The sequence below is a fragment of the Bombus terrestris genome, chromosome 11 (genome assembly GCF_910591885.1).
Source record: "Bombus terrestris chromosome 11, iyBomTerr1.2, whole genome shotgun sequence".
In the NCBI taxonomy this organism is placed as follows: domain Eukaryota; kingdom Metazoa; phylum Arthropoda; class Insecta; order Hymenoptera; family Apidae; genus Bombus; species Bombus terrestris.
In genome coordinates, this window is record NC_063279.1 from 17,071,773 (window position 1) to 17,090,700 (window position 18,928).

The following is an 18,928-nucleotide window of genomic DNA, read 5'->3' on the forward strand; positions in this document are numbered from 1 at the left end:
AATTGCGAGTCCGTGTTAATGTAAACGTATCATCAATCTCAATTCTAATCCCTGCGTTAAAATTGACAAACTCGTCTATTAAACTTATAATCAGCAAAAATATATATATTATGTATAATAATTTCAATACAATTTTAATATAATTAAAAAAATCCCTATGCACGAATCCCATGAAAAAAGTGTTACGATCGCTTCGTGATTTATAGAAATATAAGTTAATTTTGATAACTGATAAATTAGCAATGCAACGATAATAAAATTGTCGCCTCTTTTTGCCTTCTGGTTAATCGAGTATCCACAGCATTTGTTATCTTAATAACATTCGTAGTAGCGATAAACTTCGAATCTCAATTCCGAAGAGATTAAAAATTTTCTATATTGTAAAAATTCAAAATTTGTCGAAAAATTGTCTCTTCATGGATTTTTACGGAAACTTTAGTCGATTTGTAGTAACAGTATATGAATATTACTAAAGTGTATAGATTAGCAACTACAAACAATGCTCACTATCTTTTTATCAACCGGAATCGCCGGATTATAATACCAAATTACCTGTTAATACATTTACCTCGACTTCACTTACAACACGAATGTAAGTCCACGCTGTATATAAATTATTGTACAAAAATTGTTTTATATTCAAACGCATCTTATTATCGGGTGACCCGCGTAAGAATATTCATGACCCATATTCCATGTAAAGCCCAATTTTTTTAGACAACGAGAAGACACCAAAAATATCCATCGAGATCACCGAAACAGAATATCTACGACACAATGTTCGGATATTCGATTCCGTACGAACGTGTCTTTGTTCGTGGTGCAATTGAAGTAATAATTATATTTCAAAATATAATCGTTGATTATCTCCTCATTTCAGTATGCAAATTCGATGTGCATTATATTTAAATACCATTAAATTTGTGTAAAATAACGAATACATTGTCGATGAGTTATGGTTTCAAACTTTATCGACGAAGAACAGAAAGACGAAAAAAGCTGAAACAAGTTCAAACTTTCAACAATTGTACAGTGGAGAAACGCAATACAACACAATCTTTAACAAAACAATTGTTCTTCATCGGTACTACTCATACGTTGCGTAACTTTTTCCGGACACGCGAACGAAACCATATTTCGAAGGCTACTACCGAAGACGAACGATAACATCGTGAAAGATCTACGTGCCAGTACAGTTGTGTCGTTATCAACGATACCACGCTCTTTCAGAAGCTGAAACATCTTTCGAAAGGAAATTTCGATTGCTCTCGAAACGGTGAAGATTGTTTACAATGGCCTTAACCTGGAGATTGACAGTCACGGCACTTCTGGTAAGGGGACATTATTCATTTAAAGCAATAGATAGTAAACATAAGAAATCACTAATTATATTCCGCGGAGATCGGAGATCGAATACCATCGTACAATCTCGGTTATTCTCGGAAATTTTCGTCTGCGTGTTCACGCAATATAATCTGACACTCGCGTTTACTCGGCGAAAAGGATAAGAGGTTATCGCGCTTAAAATGCCTACGCTACTGATCATTATGTGCATAATCATGGCGATATACATACATATAATATGCGTAATATACGCATTGTACGCATTATATAAAACATTTTAAAATTTAATTGGCACGATAAGACATGGCTGTCGTGATTATATTGCTATGTGTTTGGAATCAATCTAAAAATGTATAGGTATAGAAGTTACAAGATATTTATTACAAACATACAGTATGACAAAAAAGTATTGTTCTATGAGATCTTCGTATAAAATTTCTTGACGTTGAATGTTTTTTTTTCTTTTTTTTTAATCTTTGTTTATTAATTCCAGGTTTTTTACATATTTTTTTTTACATGATTTTTTTTCCAGAATAAACGCTGAATTCTAATTGTAGGGTGGTACAGGCAAAAGAACCGATACGCGACGGTACGATGTAGCCATGCATTATTACATTTTTTTTTTTTTTTTTTTTTTAAAGATTATTATTGTGCCTTAAATTTAAGCCGCTGTTGCGCTATGCTTATGTACGATATTTTAATTTATGTCCTGAAAGCCTGAACGCAAAAACAGGTCAGTCTTGGCGTTGAATGTACTAACCTTTTTGTAACTATTGAACTTTCCAGTACTTTCTCCAGATCTTGCTTAGAGGTAATATGATGCGCTTTAATGCTTTTTTTAAATCCAAAGTAAAGATATTCGATAAGACTGAGGTCTGGGGATTGTGAGGGAGTCGTTAATATATACAGTGTATTGAAAATCATCCATTGCTTAGCAATGTAAACTTTGTGTGTGGGATCATTATCCTGTTGAAAATAAATATTCTAAATTTCATTTTTCCTCACTTTTACTTTAAAATATTTAAATGATCATATTTGTTCATGGCATGTTCAATAGAAACAGCCTCTCATATACCAGAAGAGCTCATACACCTCCATACCATTACTCCATTACCCCGGGATTAACGACTTGAACAATTTTTTTTCATCTACTTCAGTGTTCGGTTCTGGCTAAACTGAAAACCCGTCCATCACATTGAAAAATATTAAATTTGCTTTCGTCTGAAAATTTTGTCCCAGAATACTGTATTTTCGTGTTTCGGTTTTCGTCTTGCAATTTTTTATTTATATCCACCAATTTTGAGTGTTCTTCGAACTGTTATGGGGTGTATTTCTATGTTAGATTCGTTTTTTACTATTCCAGCTATTTCCAAGCTATTTATGTAGTTTTACATTCCTTTTTTGTTATATTGCCTATGTTTCTGTTTTCTTAATTTGTAAGCTCCCAAGGACGGTCGCTTGGTGTGGCATTTGTTAAGCCTTTTTTGCCAAGATATTGTTTAAATTACACTTCTTACGGTAAAACGTCTTTTGTTAATAATTTTTCCTATTTCGAAATAAGATTTTCCTTACTTATATAAATTTTATACAATCTCTCCTTCAGTAATTATTGTTTCTTTTGTTTTACTTCCCATTATTTACGGTTTTTCTTGTTCTGCAAAACATTCTTAGTAACTTTAAAAAATAACGATCAGTTTGAATGCAGAAATTTCCCACGATATAACAAGTGTCCAAACATTAAAAATGGTTAGGTAGAATACAGATAGTAACAAATTTTTCAAGTGTACAAACACTTTTGTTCCGCTAAAAACTTTTTGTGTATTTTACCTTTATGCGTATTTTATTTTGTTTCTTTTAATCTAATATTAAAATTATTTTTTAAATTTATGATTCTAGGTATACTTAAACTTTATGGATGACAGTTATATTTTATAGACTTACTTTACAGATTTACAACAAATTTTATACGAAACTCTAGGCTATGTCAATATTTTTGTTTAGCACTGTATATTTCATTAAAAATTAGTATACCGCGTAAATAGTGAATAGTCATATTAAATGTAGCGGCACATGAGTTAGAAGACAATTCAAATCATGTTGTTGTTTTGCCTCGGAGTATCAAGATCGTTAGGATACACGTAATGTAAGAATAAATAAACTCCGGGCAAAACAATGTCGCCGCTACGTGCAACCGTCGAACCAAGACGAATTTGAATTTTCCGACTCTCCCCCGACCAGTATAAATAAACCGATGCGATCGCAGGCGAGTGAGTTATCTATCGAGTTATCGACGAGTTATCGACGAGTTATCGAGCAGTATTTACGGGTATCTATCGAGCATTTATCGAGCATTTATCAACGATCTTATTTTGCAACTTATACACTGTACAAGCGTCTCAACGACATTATTTATATTTATTTATTTATTTACTTTAAATATATTTGACGGGTTGCAACAGCAAGTTCTCTTTATTCTAACTACCAATCCTCTACAAGTTCTCTACATCGACCCCGATGTGATCTGAACACGCAACCTTCTGATATAAATATCCTAAATATCCTAATTATGTAGTATCTTAATTGGTCTTAGAGGAAAGGACAAGTAATGATGTTTTGATTTAATAAATAATGTTCGAAGCAACGAAATGATTACAATGCTGTCGTACGTCCTATTTTCATACGCGACTTTCGACTTCCCGATTCACACTCTCCGGCTTCTATACTCGTTCGCTCTCGCTTCTCAACTCACACTGCACACCTTTTGCATCCGTCCTCTCCGGCTTCTCAACTAACACTGCCTTTAACATCTTTTTGTCTTTTCCCGCCCTATCGCGCACGTGTCCCGAAAACGCCCGTGGCCAGGGTCACGCAGGCCTTTTCCACGAAACTATTCACTTGAAAGGACCAACGACACATTGATGTACCCGACGATGCCGCGGCTCTCGCGACATTGTTTATGGTTCGGCCGATATCTTAGGCCTTTTGTCCACGATACTACAATTATATATAAATATATATAATTGATATTAAAGATTCTCCTACTAAATTTTAACATTTATTAATATAATCAATAAATGATTTTTTAATACTTTTGCGATTTCTGTGAAATATATACTAACGCTAAATATCTTTTAGCTTTCATTCATATTTCCAAATGTGTTCCTAACTTTACCAATATAATCACGATGGTTGAGTCTCATTACAATGTTACATTTACGTTTACAAAATATTTCTAGAAGTGTTTAAATACTTTCGAACTACTGTATATTCCGATTTTTTATACATTTTTCTGTATAATAATAGTTTTTGTAATTTTGTAGCTATTATGGAACACGATTTATTTTATAAATATAATGAACTTTAATATAATATATAACTTTATCGATTATCGAACTTTAATAAATATAATGAACTTTGAATTTTATAAATAAATATATAAATATAAATGGATGAATATATATTTTATAAATATAATGAAATATAATATATTTTATATAAGTCACCGGTGACAACACTTCTTTATATTTTCCACATTTTTTATTGCAATCTGTCTGAGAAAACATTCGACAGATTACGGTAGCCGTTGCGATTGCTGGTACTTGAATGGTCATCCCCATTCAGATGCCATTACAAATTGTCAATATATGTACGTATATACACACATATATCGTCTATATACATATGTAAACTTCCTAAGAGTTCAAACGCGGATAAACAAAAGGACTTTCTCTGTTAACGGACAATGTGATCCTATTTGTCGTTACGGATAACCGATTGCCAAACAGTCATTACACAGACGGACGGTTAGAGAAGAAGAAGGATTTCGAGCATTAGAAATAGACACGGTGACAAAAAGGAAATTTTTATTTAGAGTATCGAAGATTGACAGAGGAAGAGTGGTAGTTTAGGACGTGGAAAATCGATTCTCGATTTTCAGATTTAAGAATCGAACCCTGGATTATCCAAATTTGAACATTATACATATATACATGTATATATATGTCGGAGATGGAAAGACACTGGAGCCTTTCCTTTGGAATTTTGGGAAAAACCCCTAATACTGTAATTTAGATTCTACTACAGCCGTAATTAAGCAATTGCCGTTATTCAATCTGACTGTAAGTGTTCGAGATTTATGATAGTGAGCTTAGGCTTGAGGCGACAACCAGTCGCCGAACGTAGCCGCGGTCAAGGGATGAACGTTTTATCTAATAAAGTTATGGAGAAATTCTATAGCCCTCCATAAAAAGAAATAATTGTAACAGTACTCGACAGTAAATATTCTAACGGTTTCTGTCCCGTGGCCCGTCATACGCAGACCCTATTCTTCGGGTAGGTTGATTGCCGGATGTCGAGGCATATCCGCAATATATGTTCAGTTAGCCTGATGACCCGTTATAATCCCTGAGTTCTAATTAACGAAAACAGACAAACAGTCTTTTCTGCGAACGACGCTTCCCGCCAGCAACTTTCCCTCAAGGGCGGCTAACATCCTTCCTCTAACCACCACCATGGAGATTGACGAATTAACAGTAACGTCAATTTCCCTCACCCGTATGCACTGCAATTCTATTGTCGTATCTTTTTTTGCAAAGTTCCGGTTCTCCTCCTACACTGTTAAAATTTTTAAGTCTTTTAGAATTTCTTCATTTTTATCATATTATGAGTCATTTACGCAAATCGCAGTAAATCGATACGACATGGAATGCATTAAATAAATCAGAGGGTACATTTAGAGAATATAGGAAACTGCAAATATTTCGGCCGATGTGTTTAATCGGCATGACACAGGATCGGTTAGCAACCTTGTTATATGCCGTTTATATTGGGATTGTTCAAGCTTTAGAGAGCCAATATATATGTTCTACTAGGGAACGTCACCACTTACGATATACTCCATTTTGCGGTCTTCGGACAAATTATACGGTAAAGGACTACTAAAGCAATAAACACTTAGCCGCGACGCAATAAATGAAATTAACACGTGACCTACCCGTCTGATCAAAGTTGGTGCAAGCGTCTGCGTTTTGTACCCGAATACGGAACGGAATTTATATGGAATTATAAGACTTCCGGTGTGGTTTCTATACATTTTGATTTCGTCTCAAATATCGAATTGAGTATTTAATCTAATTAATCCGATAGAAACTATCCTATAATTACGTAATTGTAAAAATTTAAAAAAAGAATTGTTTTGATTGGGCAGCTTCTACGGAATGCGTACAATTATTGGACAATGTTTTCCCGGCAAATAAAGCAATTGCCTCGATGAATAATTGATTGAGGTTAGGTTGTTACAAATATTTCCGTAATAGACACGGATTGGATAATGTTGAAATGCTTGACATATGTCATAATATAGTTTTTTTATATATATCATGATGTCGACAAATATGATAAATTGTATAATTCACTAATCACACTCATCATTCTTCTGATTATTCTTTTAACTCAATTAAGATTGAACTTGAGAAAATATTATCACAGGATATTAATCGATTCAATTCGAACATCGATTTAAATTTTTCAAAAAAGACTCGTAAGATATTATTGTAAGCAAATTTCAAGAAAATATAATCTATCATTCATATAAACGCATCTCGATTTATCCGTGATGCTGTATTTATTCAGGATGGTAGGAAACGTGCAAAATAGTCGGTTTCGTTCGCCCGTGTATACTAGGCATCACAGTCGCAAAACGTTGGGACCCGTTAGTCCACGGCACCGCATAAAGGGAAGGCTTAATTTATGGCACCCTCAAGCGTTGACGCTTTCACTTCCTACAACCGAGGGTGAGGCGTTCCGCCGAGGTTCCAGGCGTTCGAATTTCACATTTTTTTACATTATACTTTTACAATTAATTGCACAATTTGCATGTATGTAAATTATTATATCCGATACTTTCACATAAGTCAAAACGAACTAAAAATGGCTACCCATACATCGCACAAATCGATTGTACAATCGTAATTAAATTAATCACATATCGATAATCGATAAATTTCCATTTTAACGCTCAAAGTTTAAAGTATGACGTTATATTTTTTGAAAGTCAATGTTTCAATCTAAATATTTGATATGCAATTTTCTCGTCTCGACACTTTTAATATAAAATTTAAAATAAAGGATGGACGAAATCGTTCAGACAGAAGCAAAGATTTTTAAGTTATTGCTGACGAGTATACAAAGAGAAATCTATGTTTATTTAGGGTAGAAATGTACGCGATCAAAAATGTCGATTCTTCTCCGTAAGCTGCTTTCGCTGCGGGACCGTCGTCCCCTTCAAACTATCGGATATCGGAGAAGGAATTCGAGACGTCACGATAAAAGAGTGGTGAGCAAAACAAAGAATTTGCCGTTAACCATCATACACACGAAACTTTCATTCATGATCAACACCGATCATTTTCCCCCTCCACCTGTCATCAGATTATCTTTTAATAATATATTACAGAATATATTATATATATCGAGTATATTATTGAAAAAAAAAAAAATGAAAAAATTTCATTCACATGAGAATACATAAACTAATCCTAACATACATATATACATAATACATGTCAGTCGATAACACTGCGTTTCGATCTAATGTACCGTAAAGATAATTTAATTCTGACTTGGTACATTCGAATGCATAGGTTCGTGAAACCAGGCGACCGGGTGTCTCAATTCGATAACATTTGTGAGGTTCAAAGCGACAAAGCATCTGTGACGATTACCAGCCGTTACGACGGATTAATTAAAGCCTTGCACTACAAGGTGGACGACGTAGCTCTGATAGGAGATTCATTGCTGGACATCGAACTAGATGGTGATAATGGGAACATGGAAGTTAAGACGATGATCTCTGACAAACAGCATCCGCAACAACAAACTATAAAAACCGATAACAAGCAGAGCGTTAAAGGCGACGAGGAAGACTGTGCAGTAAAATATGGGTTAGAAAAGGCGCTAACAACTCCTGCGGTCAGAAGAATAGCTATGGAGAATAATATTAAGCTGAAGGACGTCATTTCTACGGGCAAAGGTAATCGAATACTTAAAGAGGATATATTGACTCATTTAGAAAAAATGTCTACTAGCTCCGAGAGAAAAAGGATCGAAGAAAAACCAACGGCGGAAACGGTGATACCGATAAAAGGCTATACCAAGCATATGTGGAAAACGATGACGCAGTCTTTGGTAAGCTGGATTTCTCTATCGTTTCAAGAAAATACCACACAAACAGAAATTTCGAAGATATATATTTTGCTTTTTTTCTTTTATATTGAATGATATTATATTTTATTATTATTTTAATCGAGTTTAGTTTCAATCTTATTTCGGGGAAATCTGCACAAAAAACAAAACTAAAGACATAAATTAACTACCTTAAGTTGTTCGGATGTTATTATTAAAAATGAATTTTCTGCGAAAATGAAAAGAAGCTCAAGTAATGCCGTAACGAATGCGAAAACGCACACCAGTCATAAATTGCAAGATTAGCAAAATTTTGTCTATCGCACGTCCACGTGGTTGCAGTAACTAAATAAACGGCCAGTTAATCGATAATTGGTTTGCGGATTAAATAACCTGACAACCTTTTCATAGATAACAAGAAAAGAGAAGATAAATTTTTTATTTAATAATAGTAACAAGCGCACGAGTCTCGTTGCCAAGAAAAATTTCAATGTACTATGTCTGTAATTGAAATGCGCGAATCACGACGATACCGACAACAGAAGTGCGTCGTCTAAAAGTGACGTTGACACACATGATTGATAGCGATCGATCGAATACGAGCATCTACTCGGCCCGAATTTCCTGTCAACGTTGACAGACGAAACACCGTTCAAACCGGAAAATACGGCCATTTTAATCGTCTCATTACCCAACCTCTTATCTTTCATGTTCAAATATGGCATGTACACGGTCTCCTATGTGCTAACGTCGTTAATTCCATGTCCCAAATAAACGTCCAAAAATAAACATGTAATTAAACGAGTCCGCTGCGAAAAATTTACGAAACCAACACATGTTTACAGAGTATACCACACTTTGTGTACAGCGATGAGTGTAACGTTAACAGACTGATGGACTACCGAAACGAAGTGAAGGATTCGGTGAAAGAGCAAGGTGTTTCTTTAAGCTTGATGCCGTTTTTCATAAAAGCCGCATCTAGAGCATTAGAAAAGATACCACAGCTAAACGCCTGGCTTGATGAAGAAAATCAAACGTTACGTATTCAAAAGAGGCATAACATCGGCATTGCTATGGATACACCTGAGGGCTTAATTGTACCGAATATTAAAAATGTTCAGGATTTAGATATTATAGAGATTGCGAAACAATTAAATCGTCTTCAAGAACTTGGAAGAAAATCTTCGATCCCGCCGGACGATTTATCGAACACAACGTTTTCACTGTCAAACATAGGTGTTGTAAGTATAGAAATTATTTCCAAATGCTATTAAATTAGTAATGAATTGAAACATATCCATTATTAAACGATCAAACTGAATTACAAAACTATTTTAGATCGAAAGAATTCAATTTAGATTTAAACTATATTCAAATTGAGTTTAAATCCGAAGACAGTCGTTATTTAAATCACATAAAAGCCAAATAGATCGATTAGATTAAAGTTAATCGTTTGTTTCCCGAAAAATGAAACATTGATGATGTATTTTAGTACTAACATTTCGAAATTTTTATGAAGTAGAGTTGATCAATTTGGCTTTTGAGTAGTTTATATAACAAATTTCAAACAAACGATTTACGACTCATTGTCCATTTGTTGATCATATGACATAGATACAATTTAAAACAGATTCAATCGTCATTGACAGGTGGGCGGTACATATACAAAACCGGTGATTCTTCCTCCACAAATTGTGATCGGCGCGTTTGGAAGAGTGCAGAAATTACCACGCTTCGACGATAAAGGAAACGTAGAAGCCGCAAACATAATTTTCATTAACTGGGCTGCCGATCATCGAGTAGTGGATGGCGTCACAATGGCTAAGTATTCAAATCTCTGGAAACATTACATTGAAAACCCTATATTTTTATTGATAGGAGCTTGAAAATGTATTTTGAAGTAAGGATGTTTTTATGGGAATTTTTTATACGTAATAAATTACGAATGATTAAAAAATTTTATACCATACTTGAATATTATCGATAAGGATTGATATGTAAAGTGTAGTGAAATTTTTAAACATTTTGTACGTAAATATTAATTTATTTATTGCTGCACAACCAACTAGGACTTTTTAAGAAAGGTAAAATATCTTTTTCTAACAAATTCAAAGTTTCATACAACTGTATGGTAGTCATTATATGATGACCAGTCAAACCACTGTGAGCATTTCTTGTACATTTAATCTATCATACATTGTCATACAAATTGATTCAACAGATATTCCAAAAAATATGTCAAGGAAGTGGTTGTATTAATTAACGTTGTCTTTTCAATAACTTTTTTCTTTGACTTAATTGGAATATTATTCTATCAAATTATTGAAAACATTGGTTAATCTTATAAAATGAAGAAATTATTAAAAACTAATATCGAATAAAATATTGATTGCAATGAAGATCTAAATAATGAATACAACCACTTGTACACTTATATATTTTTAATTTTTTATATATACAGTTTCATGTATCGCATTTTTAATCACACATTTTCCATACAATCAATACATTCCATTAAATGCCACTTAAATATTTGCTCAAAAAGTAGTCAGTCTGTTTAGTAGTTAGAGTAGTAGAAAAGATTGTATATGCATTTCATGGTCCAAAATTTTGTTTGACAATCAAAATTTCAATTTATGCTGCAGAAGACATTAATTGAGTATTTGAGCATAAAATAATATTTAAAATGAGATGTTACATCTTGCTAAAAAAGTATTAATACATATGCAAAATCCAGTTTGTACATTTGTTATGTATAAACAAATAGAATATTTATTGAAACATAAAGCATACAATAAATAAGCATTCTTTTCTATTATAGATCTTATACATAAAATGATATTAAAAAAATACACAAAATATTAATAAAAATACAAGTATTATCAGGCGAAAATATAATCCACCTTCGATTATACTTCTTACTTTCCAATATGACTAGGTATGCAGATTATTATTGATAATATAGTTAGTTCAAAAATTTAAATATCAAGCTGCTTTTATGTATACTTATATATATTATAGAACTACATGTACTCATAAAAAATAATCAAAACATATATAATTTTTACTAAGAATTGGGTATATAGTCATCTAAAATTACTTTCACAAAATACCTAAATCAAAAATAATCTGCTCTTTTTGTCGGTTTACTTCTAAAATATATCAAAATTCTACATATTTCCTATAGAAGGTGAATAATTCACATGTAAAGAATCTTATTCAGTGAATAAGTATCACCGGTATTTCGCGAAACAAATCTTTCTGTAAATATAACATTTTTTTTTATATTTCTTGATTCTGGAAGTTCTATGCTTCATTATAGTTTCAAATAATGTATTGAGATATTCAAAGCTCTGATAATTATAGAAGAGAACAATTCATATATATTTGAAGTTATGCTGAACATACACAAGCGCATGTATGTATAGTTTTCCACTGTATAGCTACCATATAACTGTAATATCGTTTTAAGCGAGTTATTAAAAAAATTATTACAAAAATGAATATCAAAAAATATTTTGTATCGACTTTGAAAGATATCAAAAAAATATAGAAAGCAATAAAATCAAACAATACATATTTACTTAAACATATCTATAAAAATGCATAAACCATTTCTTCTAAATGTCCTTATAACTAATGAAACTAATTCAAATGTAAAAAAATGTATAAATAAAGAGAATGTGCATAGTAATTGTTTTGTATATGCGAGGTAAAGTGAAGTGCAATATTGTTATCTTGCTATAAAAGTTCTGGGATACAAATAGTATACTATATTATAACTCATAACTTGACATGAATAGTTCACTTGTGCTATACATCACCACACAACCTTTCTAAACATTTATCTCAGAGCTCTACTCCATTTACATGAATAACTTTCTTTTTTTCTTTTTTCTTTTGATATAACTTCACTAACATAGAAAAGTAGTGTTTTATCTTATGATTTGGCATTATTATGCCATATTAATAACTGTTGTTCGAAAACAGTCCCTACAAGGTACATATATTTGTTCCTTTACATAGAATGAATGAAATATAATAATTCACAACCATAACAATAAAGATCTCGTTTTATCAAACATTTAACAGCTGACTTTATGATAAGAGAATTGCTAGTATCTAACAAAACAAACTTATCAAAAACAATGGCAAGCAAAAATATATAAAATTGTTTGGAAAATGTAAATTTATATTTCTGATAAGTATCTTTTTATTAAAAAAAGAAGAAAGAAGAAAAAGAATCAAAACCAATAGTAACAAAACTATTAAAAACATAACCAATAAAATTACGGCACATAGAAGAACATTCCTTTTTTCTTTACATTAATAAGATTCTCACAGATATATTTTTCAAATGAAATTAAAGTGTATCATTTTTTAAATACGAACTGTAAATAATACAAGCAAGTTAATTATGGAACTCTTTGTGCTTTTAAAGTCTATGCATTAGGATAAATTTGTAGAAAAACCATTTTTCTACATATACAAAATATGTACTTCACATGATATCTCACAAAAGAAGTGTCTGTAAGAATCTCGCCTAGTTGACAGAGATAATGTTTGTATATAATATATATGCATAATATATATTCATTTTCATATAATATTTTTTTAAATATATATGAATAATAAATAGTATTTTGTTTCTGGCACATTGTTAGCTCTCTGCAAAGAGAACAAGTGAGTTGACACAAATATAATCAACATCATAAAACAACACAAATATATGCATTCTTTTGGAGATAGAAATTCAGGAAGAAACTTATCATCTTATGATTATTCACTAAATAGTTCCTATTTTACCTACTTATGTAACCAAATAATATGAGTAAGCTGTGGATTGGCCCATGAAGAAATTTTTCTTAAAAATAGCTTTTTTATACATCACATTTCAAACTCTTTTCTTCATCATAAATTGTGCAAGGGAACGCATTTCTAATCTATGGTATAACCTAAGAATAGAATTCTTCCTCGAAATCGTTATTATTTCTGTTTTTAAAAAGCTTAGTTCACAAGTCATGACCACTGGAAGCCAGAAATATTTTCTTCAAATAAATACCATCACTCCCACCTTTGGTAACGCTGTTTCAGTCATTCAATTGCTTGACAGTATCAAAGGGAATATGATCTACTACCATGAAAACAAGCGTTCAAGAAAAACAAAATGGAACTTCTATTTCTTTTGTGTGTTTATAAGTATATTGGTATATACTAATATTAATTAAAGAAATATATACACTAAAAAAACTTACGTGAAGTGTATTCAGTTTGATGTGTATAAACTGATTACTAGTTACAGAAAATAAAAAGAAGATATCATTGCGTTTTTTAACTGGATGTCATTGGTGACGACTAATCATCATAGATACTACTGCTCCGGTTGCTCGAAGGACAGCGACAGCATTGTTATGATCAGATTTAGTGAAATCTATACCATCGACTTCTAAGATCTTATCTCCTGGTCGAAGGGTACCTTGTGCTGGACCATCTGGATTCACTTTAGTCACAATTATTCCCTAGGATAAGTAAAACTGATGATTAAAAGATAGAAAATCTTATCGCGTCTGTTTTAAATTTTGAATATTTACGGTTTCTGCGCCTGCCACTCCACCGGCAATGCTGAAACCAAGACCTGGATTTTTTTTCACTTGAACAGGCAACTGTAAAGACAATAATTATGAATTGTAAAATATACATAAAGACATTATGTAAAAAAAAAAAAAAAAAAGAAAAAAGAAAAAAAAATGAAACATACTACGTTAGCATTTTTGTGCGGCCCGAACATCCATTTAAATCTTGGTTTTCTTTCTAAATGTAATGACTCAGTCAATCCAGCAACTTTAGAATTATCAATATTAGAATTGGTCACCTCATTTAAAGATTTATTATTCGCTAGAATTGGAGTACTTCGACCAGAGCTAGTTTCATTTTTTACATTGATAGAACTGTTCGTATTCGTCGTTTCGATAGATGAAGTTTTTGAAATTCCTTCCATATTTGAATTTGTAACTAGACTTGAGTTTATTGCATTTATGGATAAATTATCACAGGAAGTATTATTATTTGAAACAGATCCGTTTATTATCTTTTTTGGTCGATCCAAAACTTTAGGTTGCATAGATAGCGGACTTCGATATTTTTTCCCAGTTATAGGAGATGTTGGTATACACGATGCGTTCAATATTTTTGAAGCTTCATAGTCTTCAACAGAAGAATTTGTACATTTATTCGATAGATCGCTATTTGAAATAGAATTCATACTTTCTAAATGTTTCGTCTTTAAAATAGGAATTCTACTTGGTTTTAACGATCGATCTCCTTCTAATGACTGTGCTGTCGGATCGATCGAATCCGTTAACGTGGGTTGATCGGTGCCACTAAAAGAGTTTATATTTCCATCGTTACTTGAGGTGTTTGTCATATCTGTATTATTCAATGCAAATTTGTCATTGTACAAATGCTCTTCAACTTTAAATGGCTCTCCATCATAATTTTGTATTTCCGTTCCCTGCGATATTTTCGAATTTGATATGTTCATATCAATTGGTGGAGGAGCCATCGTCGATAAGTCTAATGGAGCTGCTATAATGTGACAGAATATAAAATTCGTATTGTGTGTGTGTGTGTGTGTGTGTGTATTATCATTTTAGAAATGATTACAAGAAATGGCTTACATTGACTCAATTGCTGAAAAAGTGCCGCCTTTTTTGAAAATGCGGCTGCAATATGGTATGGTGGCGGGACGGGTGGAACGTCATTTACTTTCGACATTTGAACATGATCGGTATTTTTGTTGTTCGCGGCAATAGGCATAGTCTTATAGGGTTCAATAAATTTGTCTGATTCAACAATTTTTGCTGTGTTTGCCTTCGAGTACTCATCCGGTTTCCAAGTCGAATTTACATAATCTGCTACTGTTGGAGTTTTGGAAAGATACTCAGACGTGGGATTACGAATATATTTTGCTTCTCGGATATCCGGACTTTTTTCTTTTGCAAGTACGGTCTTATTTGCTTCATCAGAAGATTCTTCTGAAACAGATTGTTCTGTTCCAATATCCGTAGAACTATTATTCTTGCATGCCTTTGATGTATAATGTTCAATTGGTGATAACGATGAGTGTGAATCCTACAGAAAAATCTTTAATTAGTTGAATTAATTTCTTACCCACGGAAGACTTAATATTGTCCCTATCCAATCCCACTTTATACTAGTTTAACTTTTGTTCAAATTGAAATTACATTTTTTGTAAATTGATTTCACAATTTCACTTGTTTTTTTATTATATATTTTAATTTTTGATATTATTAATATCACTAATAAATACTCTGGAATCATATAAATTGTCTTTCTTTCATAATTCTCTAATGAATACCTTATTAAATAAACTTTGTGAAAGACAGGTCCCAGATTTTGAGGTAAGGTCCAGAGTAGTTGTAGCAATAATAGCTTCTTTGATCATAGTCTCCTGTTCTAAATGCATCTGCAAGTTTCAATTGCCAATTTTCTTGTAATTCAGATATTGATTATGCAAAAATGCATATAAAAGGATATAACGAAAATATTGATAGCATTTGAAGATTCTACTTTCTTCAGTGCTACTTCTATATCACATTGATTTAAAATTTTTATTGTCAAATTAATAAAAAAAATGATGAATGGAAATTGAGCAAAGGATAAGCATGTCTCTAATTCTACTTACTCTTTGATCGTGCGCTGATTGATGATGCAAATTTCGGGCATGCCTAGCAAGGTTGCGCAGCTCTTTAGGGTAGGGAGTCGGTGCTCGATGAAGTTGTCTAGGGATTTCAGATTCTACCTCAGCAGCAAAACATATTCTTTTTCCAGTACCAACGATCGAACTTGAAATTAATCCTACAGTTGGTGTTACTTCTGTATGTAAAAGACACAGAATTATAATTATACATTTAATTATACTAAAAGTTACAAAATATGTTTAAATGAAAACAGTATTAACATATACTAGTGGATTTATTCGCAAATACTTTACCATTTCATTCTTCATCTTCTTCCTCATTATCCACTAGCAGCAATAATGTACCACATTTTATAAATATTATTTTAAAAATTATAATTATGTACTACTATACAATAATCGAAATTTTATTAGATGTGCGTATATTATTAGACAAATATAAATACTTACGTTCAAGTTCTTGCCGTGGTTTTTGTGGGAGCATAAAGCAACTTAACACCATCATGTCCTCTTCACAATTGAATTCCTGCTGCAATGGCACTAATGGTTGACTTTGATTGTCGCTCAGCCATAATGCTTTCAAATTACTCAAATTCAACATAGAAACAGGCAAAAATTTGATGCAATTGTTTACAAGATTGAGTACTTTTAAAGAGGATAGATGTCCCAATTCAGGTGGGACTCGAGTTAGATTGTTCGACCTCAATGATAGCAACGATAATGCTGTGCAACTTCCAATCTCTGGTGGAAGGCATCTCAAGTAATTATTGTCTACATTTAAACAATGTAATTTTCGCAAAAGTCCTATTGATGATGGCAAATATTCAAGGAAGTTCTTAGTAACTATAAGCTCCTCTAAGCTTGACATTTGTCCAATGTCATTTGGCAGTGCATTCAATTGATTGTCATCAACTTTAAGAGTCACAATTGTACGTAGATAACAAAGGGAATCTGGTAACTGATAAATTTCATTTGATGAAAGATGCATAATCGAAATATCTCTCCATCCTTCTACCTCTGATGGTATAATATGAATTGCGTTCATTGTACAGTCAAAATGATTTAAACGGTAAAGCTGATTAATGTTGAGTGGTACACGTCTAATATCATTACCATCTATCCACAATTCAGTGAGATTGATAAGATCCCCAACAACTTCAGGCTAGAAGAATAAAATCAACATTAATATATGTTGGTTAATAAATAGTAATCATGGCAAATATAAACATACCAATTCAGTGAAATCATTATTACCAATATCAAGTCTTTGCAAATTTATTAAACGGCTCATACTCTTTGGTAATGTCATCAAGTTATTTTCCCTAAGTTCTAATGTTTTCAAAGCTGAAAGTCTTCCAAAATTTGCTGGTAAATATTCTATATATGCATCATTTATATACAATTCTCTTAATCCAACAATATGTGTAATAGCATCAGGGAAACGTTCAAATGGATTAACACTGATATCTATAGAACGAAGATTTTTACATTCTTTTATACTATCTGGTAGCTCTTTAATACCTAAGGAAAATAAATATAATAATTATAAATACATTGAACATAAGCAAAATCCAAGAATACATAGTACTCTTATACACATACTATTTTTACTGAGGTCTAAATATTCCAAGTTAATTAATGATGCTATGGCGGGTGGTAATGTTGTGACTTCATTATCACTGAGAGAAAGTACTCGTAATTCATGGCACTGAAACAGTGGCCTTGGAAGATCCTTTATCTATAACAAAATATAGAAGAATATCCTTAAATCTAAAGAGCTGAGATCAGCGTGAGAAATCAATTGATATTTATATTTACCCTATTGGCATCAAGATACAATTTCTCTAATGTCCTTTCATAAATGAACACGTCAGGTGGTACATCATAAAGATTACAATTATTCAAATGCAACTCGCAGATATCTTCTTCTTGTGTTCTCAAACATGCAGCACACTGCCACCAAGCACTACCCATTTCATGTATGCCTATAAACAAATGTTTTCTTGAAATATGCAATTTTTATTAAAAGTATGTAATATTTTTTAATAATAATCAAGGAGATTCATAAAATATCAAAAGATTCCTATTTTCAATTACCTATAACACTTCAAGTACGATTCTTTAAAAGATCATCGATGTATTTATGGTAAAGGATAGATCCGAGAACAAAACAAGGACTCGCTAAAAATTCTTGTTCTATGGTATTTTTGAAAATCATTCAGCTATCGATGCATCAATGTTCGGTTTTTTACGTGCCGGCTTCGTCAAAGTTATTTCTTGCCGCATCATCGCGGATACTACGATACGCGATGCACTTGTCGGTAAATTCTTTTCTCAAGCTGATGAGAATAATTCACAAAACGCAACGATACGCTAATCAACACTAGTTAGATGTCAAGAGATGTAGGTTATTCGATACTTCTTTTTAAGGATTTCTTTCATGAATATATCTCACTGTTTATTTGTTACATGTTCTATTCTTTTATAAAGTCAATAGAGTAGTAACAAATCACGATGCAATAAATCAACAAAGACCGTCCTCTCGAAGGTACAACAATTTGACACATTTGTAAGAGTCAAATAAGCTTACGCATACCAGTTTATCATTTATTGAAAAACCTTCGATGAAACTAATGGTATGTTCATAACAGTTCATAATGTCTCGACGTTTAATCTACTATA

General features: G+C 32.2%; 2 protein-coding genes across 6 annotated transcripts; one reads left to right on the forward strand and one right to left on the reverse strand.

The window, feature by feature from the left end:
- The first annotated feature begins 844 nt into the window (after nucleotides 1-844).
- LOC100650972 (lipoamide acyltransferase component of branched-chain alpha-keto acid dehydrogenase complex, mitochondrial) lies at nucleotides 845-10,746 on the forward strand. Of its 2 annotated transcripts, none has more exons than XM_003399235.4 (5): nucleotides 845-1,331; nucleotides 7,554-7,678; nucleotides 7,986-8,529; nucleotides 9,372-9,767; nucleotides 10,176-10,746. In XM_003399235.4, exons 1-5 carry the CDS (start codon nucleotides 1,293-1,295, stop codon nucleotides 10,410-10,412), a joined length of 1,341 nt encoding a protein of 446 aa, XP_003399283.2. In that variant the 5' UTR covers nucleotides 845-1,292; the 3' UTR covers nucleotides 10,413-10,746. The 2 variants fall into 2 exon arrangements, with proteins under 2 accessions (XP_003399283.2, XP_048266185.1); XM_048410228.1 differs by lacking the exon at nucleotides 845-1,331 and adding an exon at nucleotides 3,522-3,670.
- LOC100650493 (protein lap1) lies at nucleotides 10,550-18,838 on the reverse strand. Of its 4 annotated transcripts, XR_001099179.3 has the most exons (12): nucleotides 18,344-18,836; nucleotides 18,065-18,231; nucleotides 17,849-17,984; nucleotides 17,478-17,767; nucleotides 16,697-17,408; nucleotides 16,232-16,422; nucleotides 15,905-16,012; nucleotides 15,204-15,657; nucleotides 14,285-15,111; nucleotides 14,118-14,189; nucleotides 13,782-14,045; nucleotides 10,550-13,660 (listed from the first exon to the last, which is right to left on the reverse strand). XR_001099179.3 is itself a non-coding variant. In XM_012314198.3 (11 exons), exons 2-11 carry the CDS (start codon nucleotides 18,218-18,220, stop codon nucleotides 13,869-13,871), a joined length of 3,123 nt encoding a protein of 1,040 aa, XP_012169588.2. In that variant the 5' UTR covers nucleotides 18,221-18,231; nucleotides 18,344-18,836; the 3' UTR covers nucleotides 10,550-13,868. The 4 variants fall into 4 exon arrangements, 3 of the variants coding, with proteins under 3 accessions (XP_012169588.2, XP_048266163.1, XP_012169590.2); XM_012314198.3 differs by having other exon boundaries at nucleotides 10,550-14,045; XM_012314200.3 differs by lacking the exon at nucleotides 10,550-13,660 and having other exon boundaries at nucleotides 13,869-14,060; nucleotides 18,344-18,837.
- Between the last annotated feature and the right edge of the window lie 90 nt (nucleotides 18,839-18,928).

What these genes read in the sequence shown, in the direction of transcription:
- LOC100650972 (XM_048410228.1), top strand. Translation starts at nt 3,596, where the DNA reads ATGCGATCGCAGGCGAGTGAGTTATCTATCGAGTTATCGACGAGTTAT. An exon ending in GACGTCACGATAAAAGAGTG is followed by an intron (nt 7,679 to 7,985) that starts GTGAGCAAAACA and finishes TCGAATGCATAG; the next exon opens with GTTCGTGAAACCAGGCGACC. An exon ending in CACTGTCAAACATAGGTGTT is followed by an intron (nt 9,768 to 10,175) that starts GTAAGTATAGAA and finishes CGTCATTGACAG; the next exon opens with GTGGGCGGTACATATACAAA.
- LOC100650493 (XM_012314198.3), bottom strand. Translation starts at nt 18,220, where the DNA reads ATGGGTAGTGCTTGGTGGCAGTGTGCTGCATGTTTGAGAACACAAGAA. An exon ending in TGTATCTTGATGCCAATAGG is followed by an intron (nt 17,985 to 18,064) that starts GTAAATATAAAT and finishes ATTTTGTTATAG; the next exon opens with ATAAAGGATCTTCCAAGGCC. An exon ending in GAGTGGCAGGCGCAGAAACC is followed by an intron (nt 14,046 to 14,117) that starts GTAAATATTCAA and finishes TACTTATCCTAG; the next exon opens with GGAATAATTGTGACTAAAGT.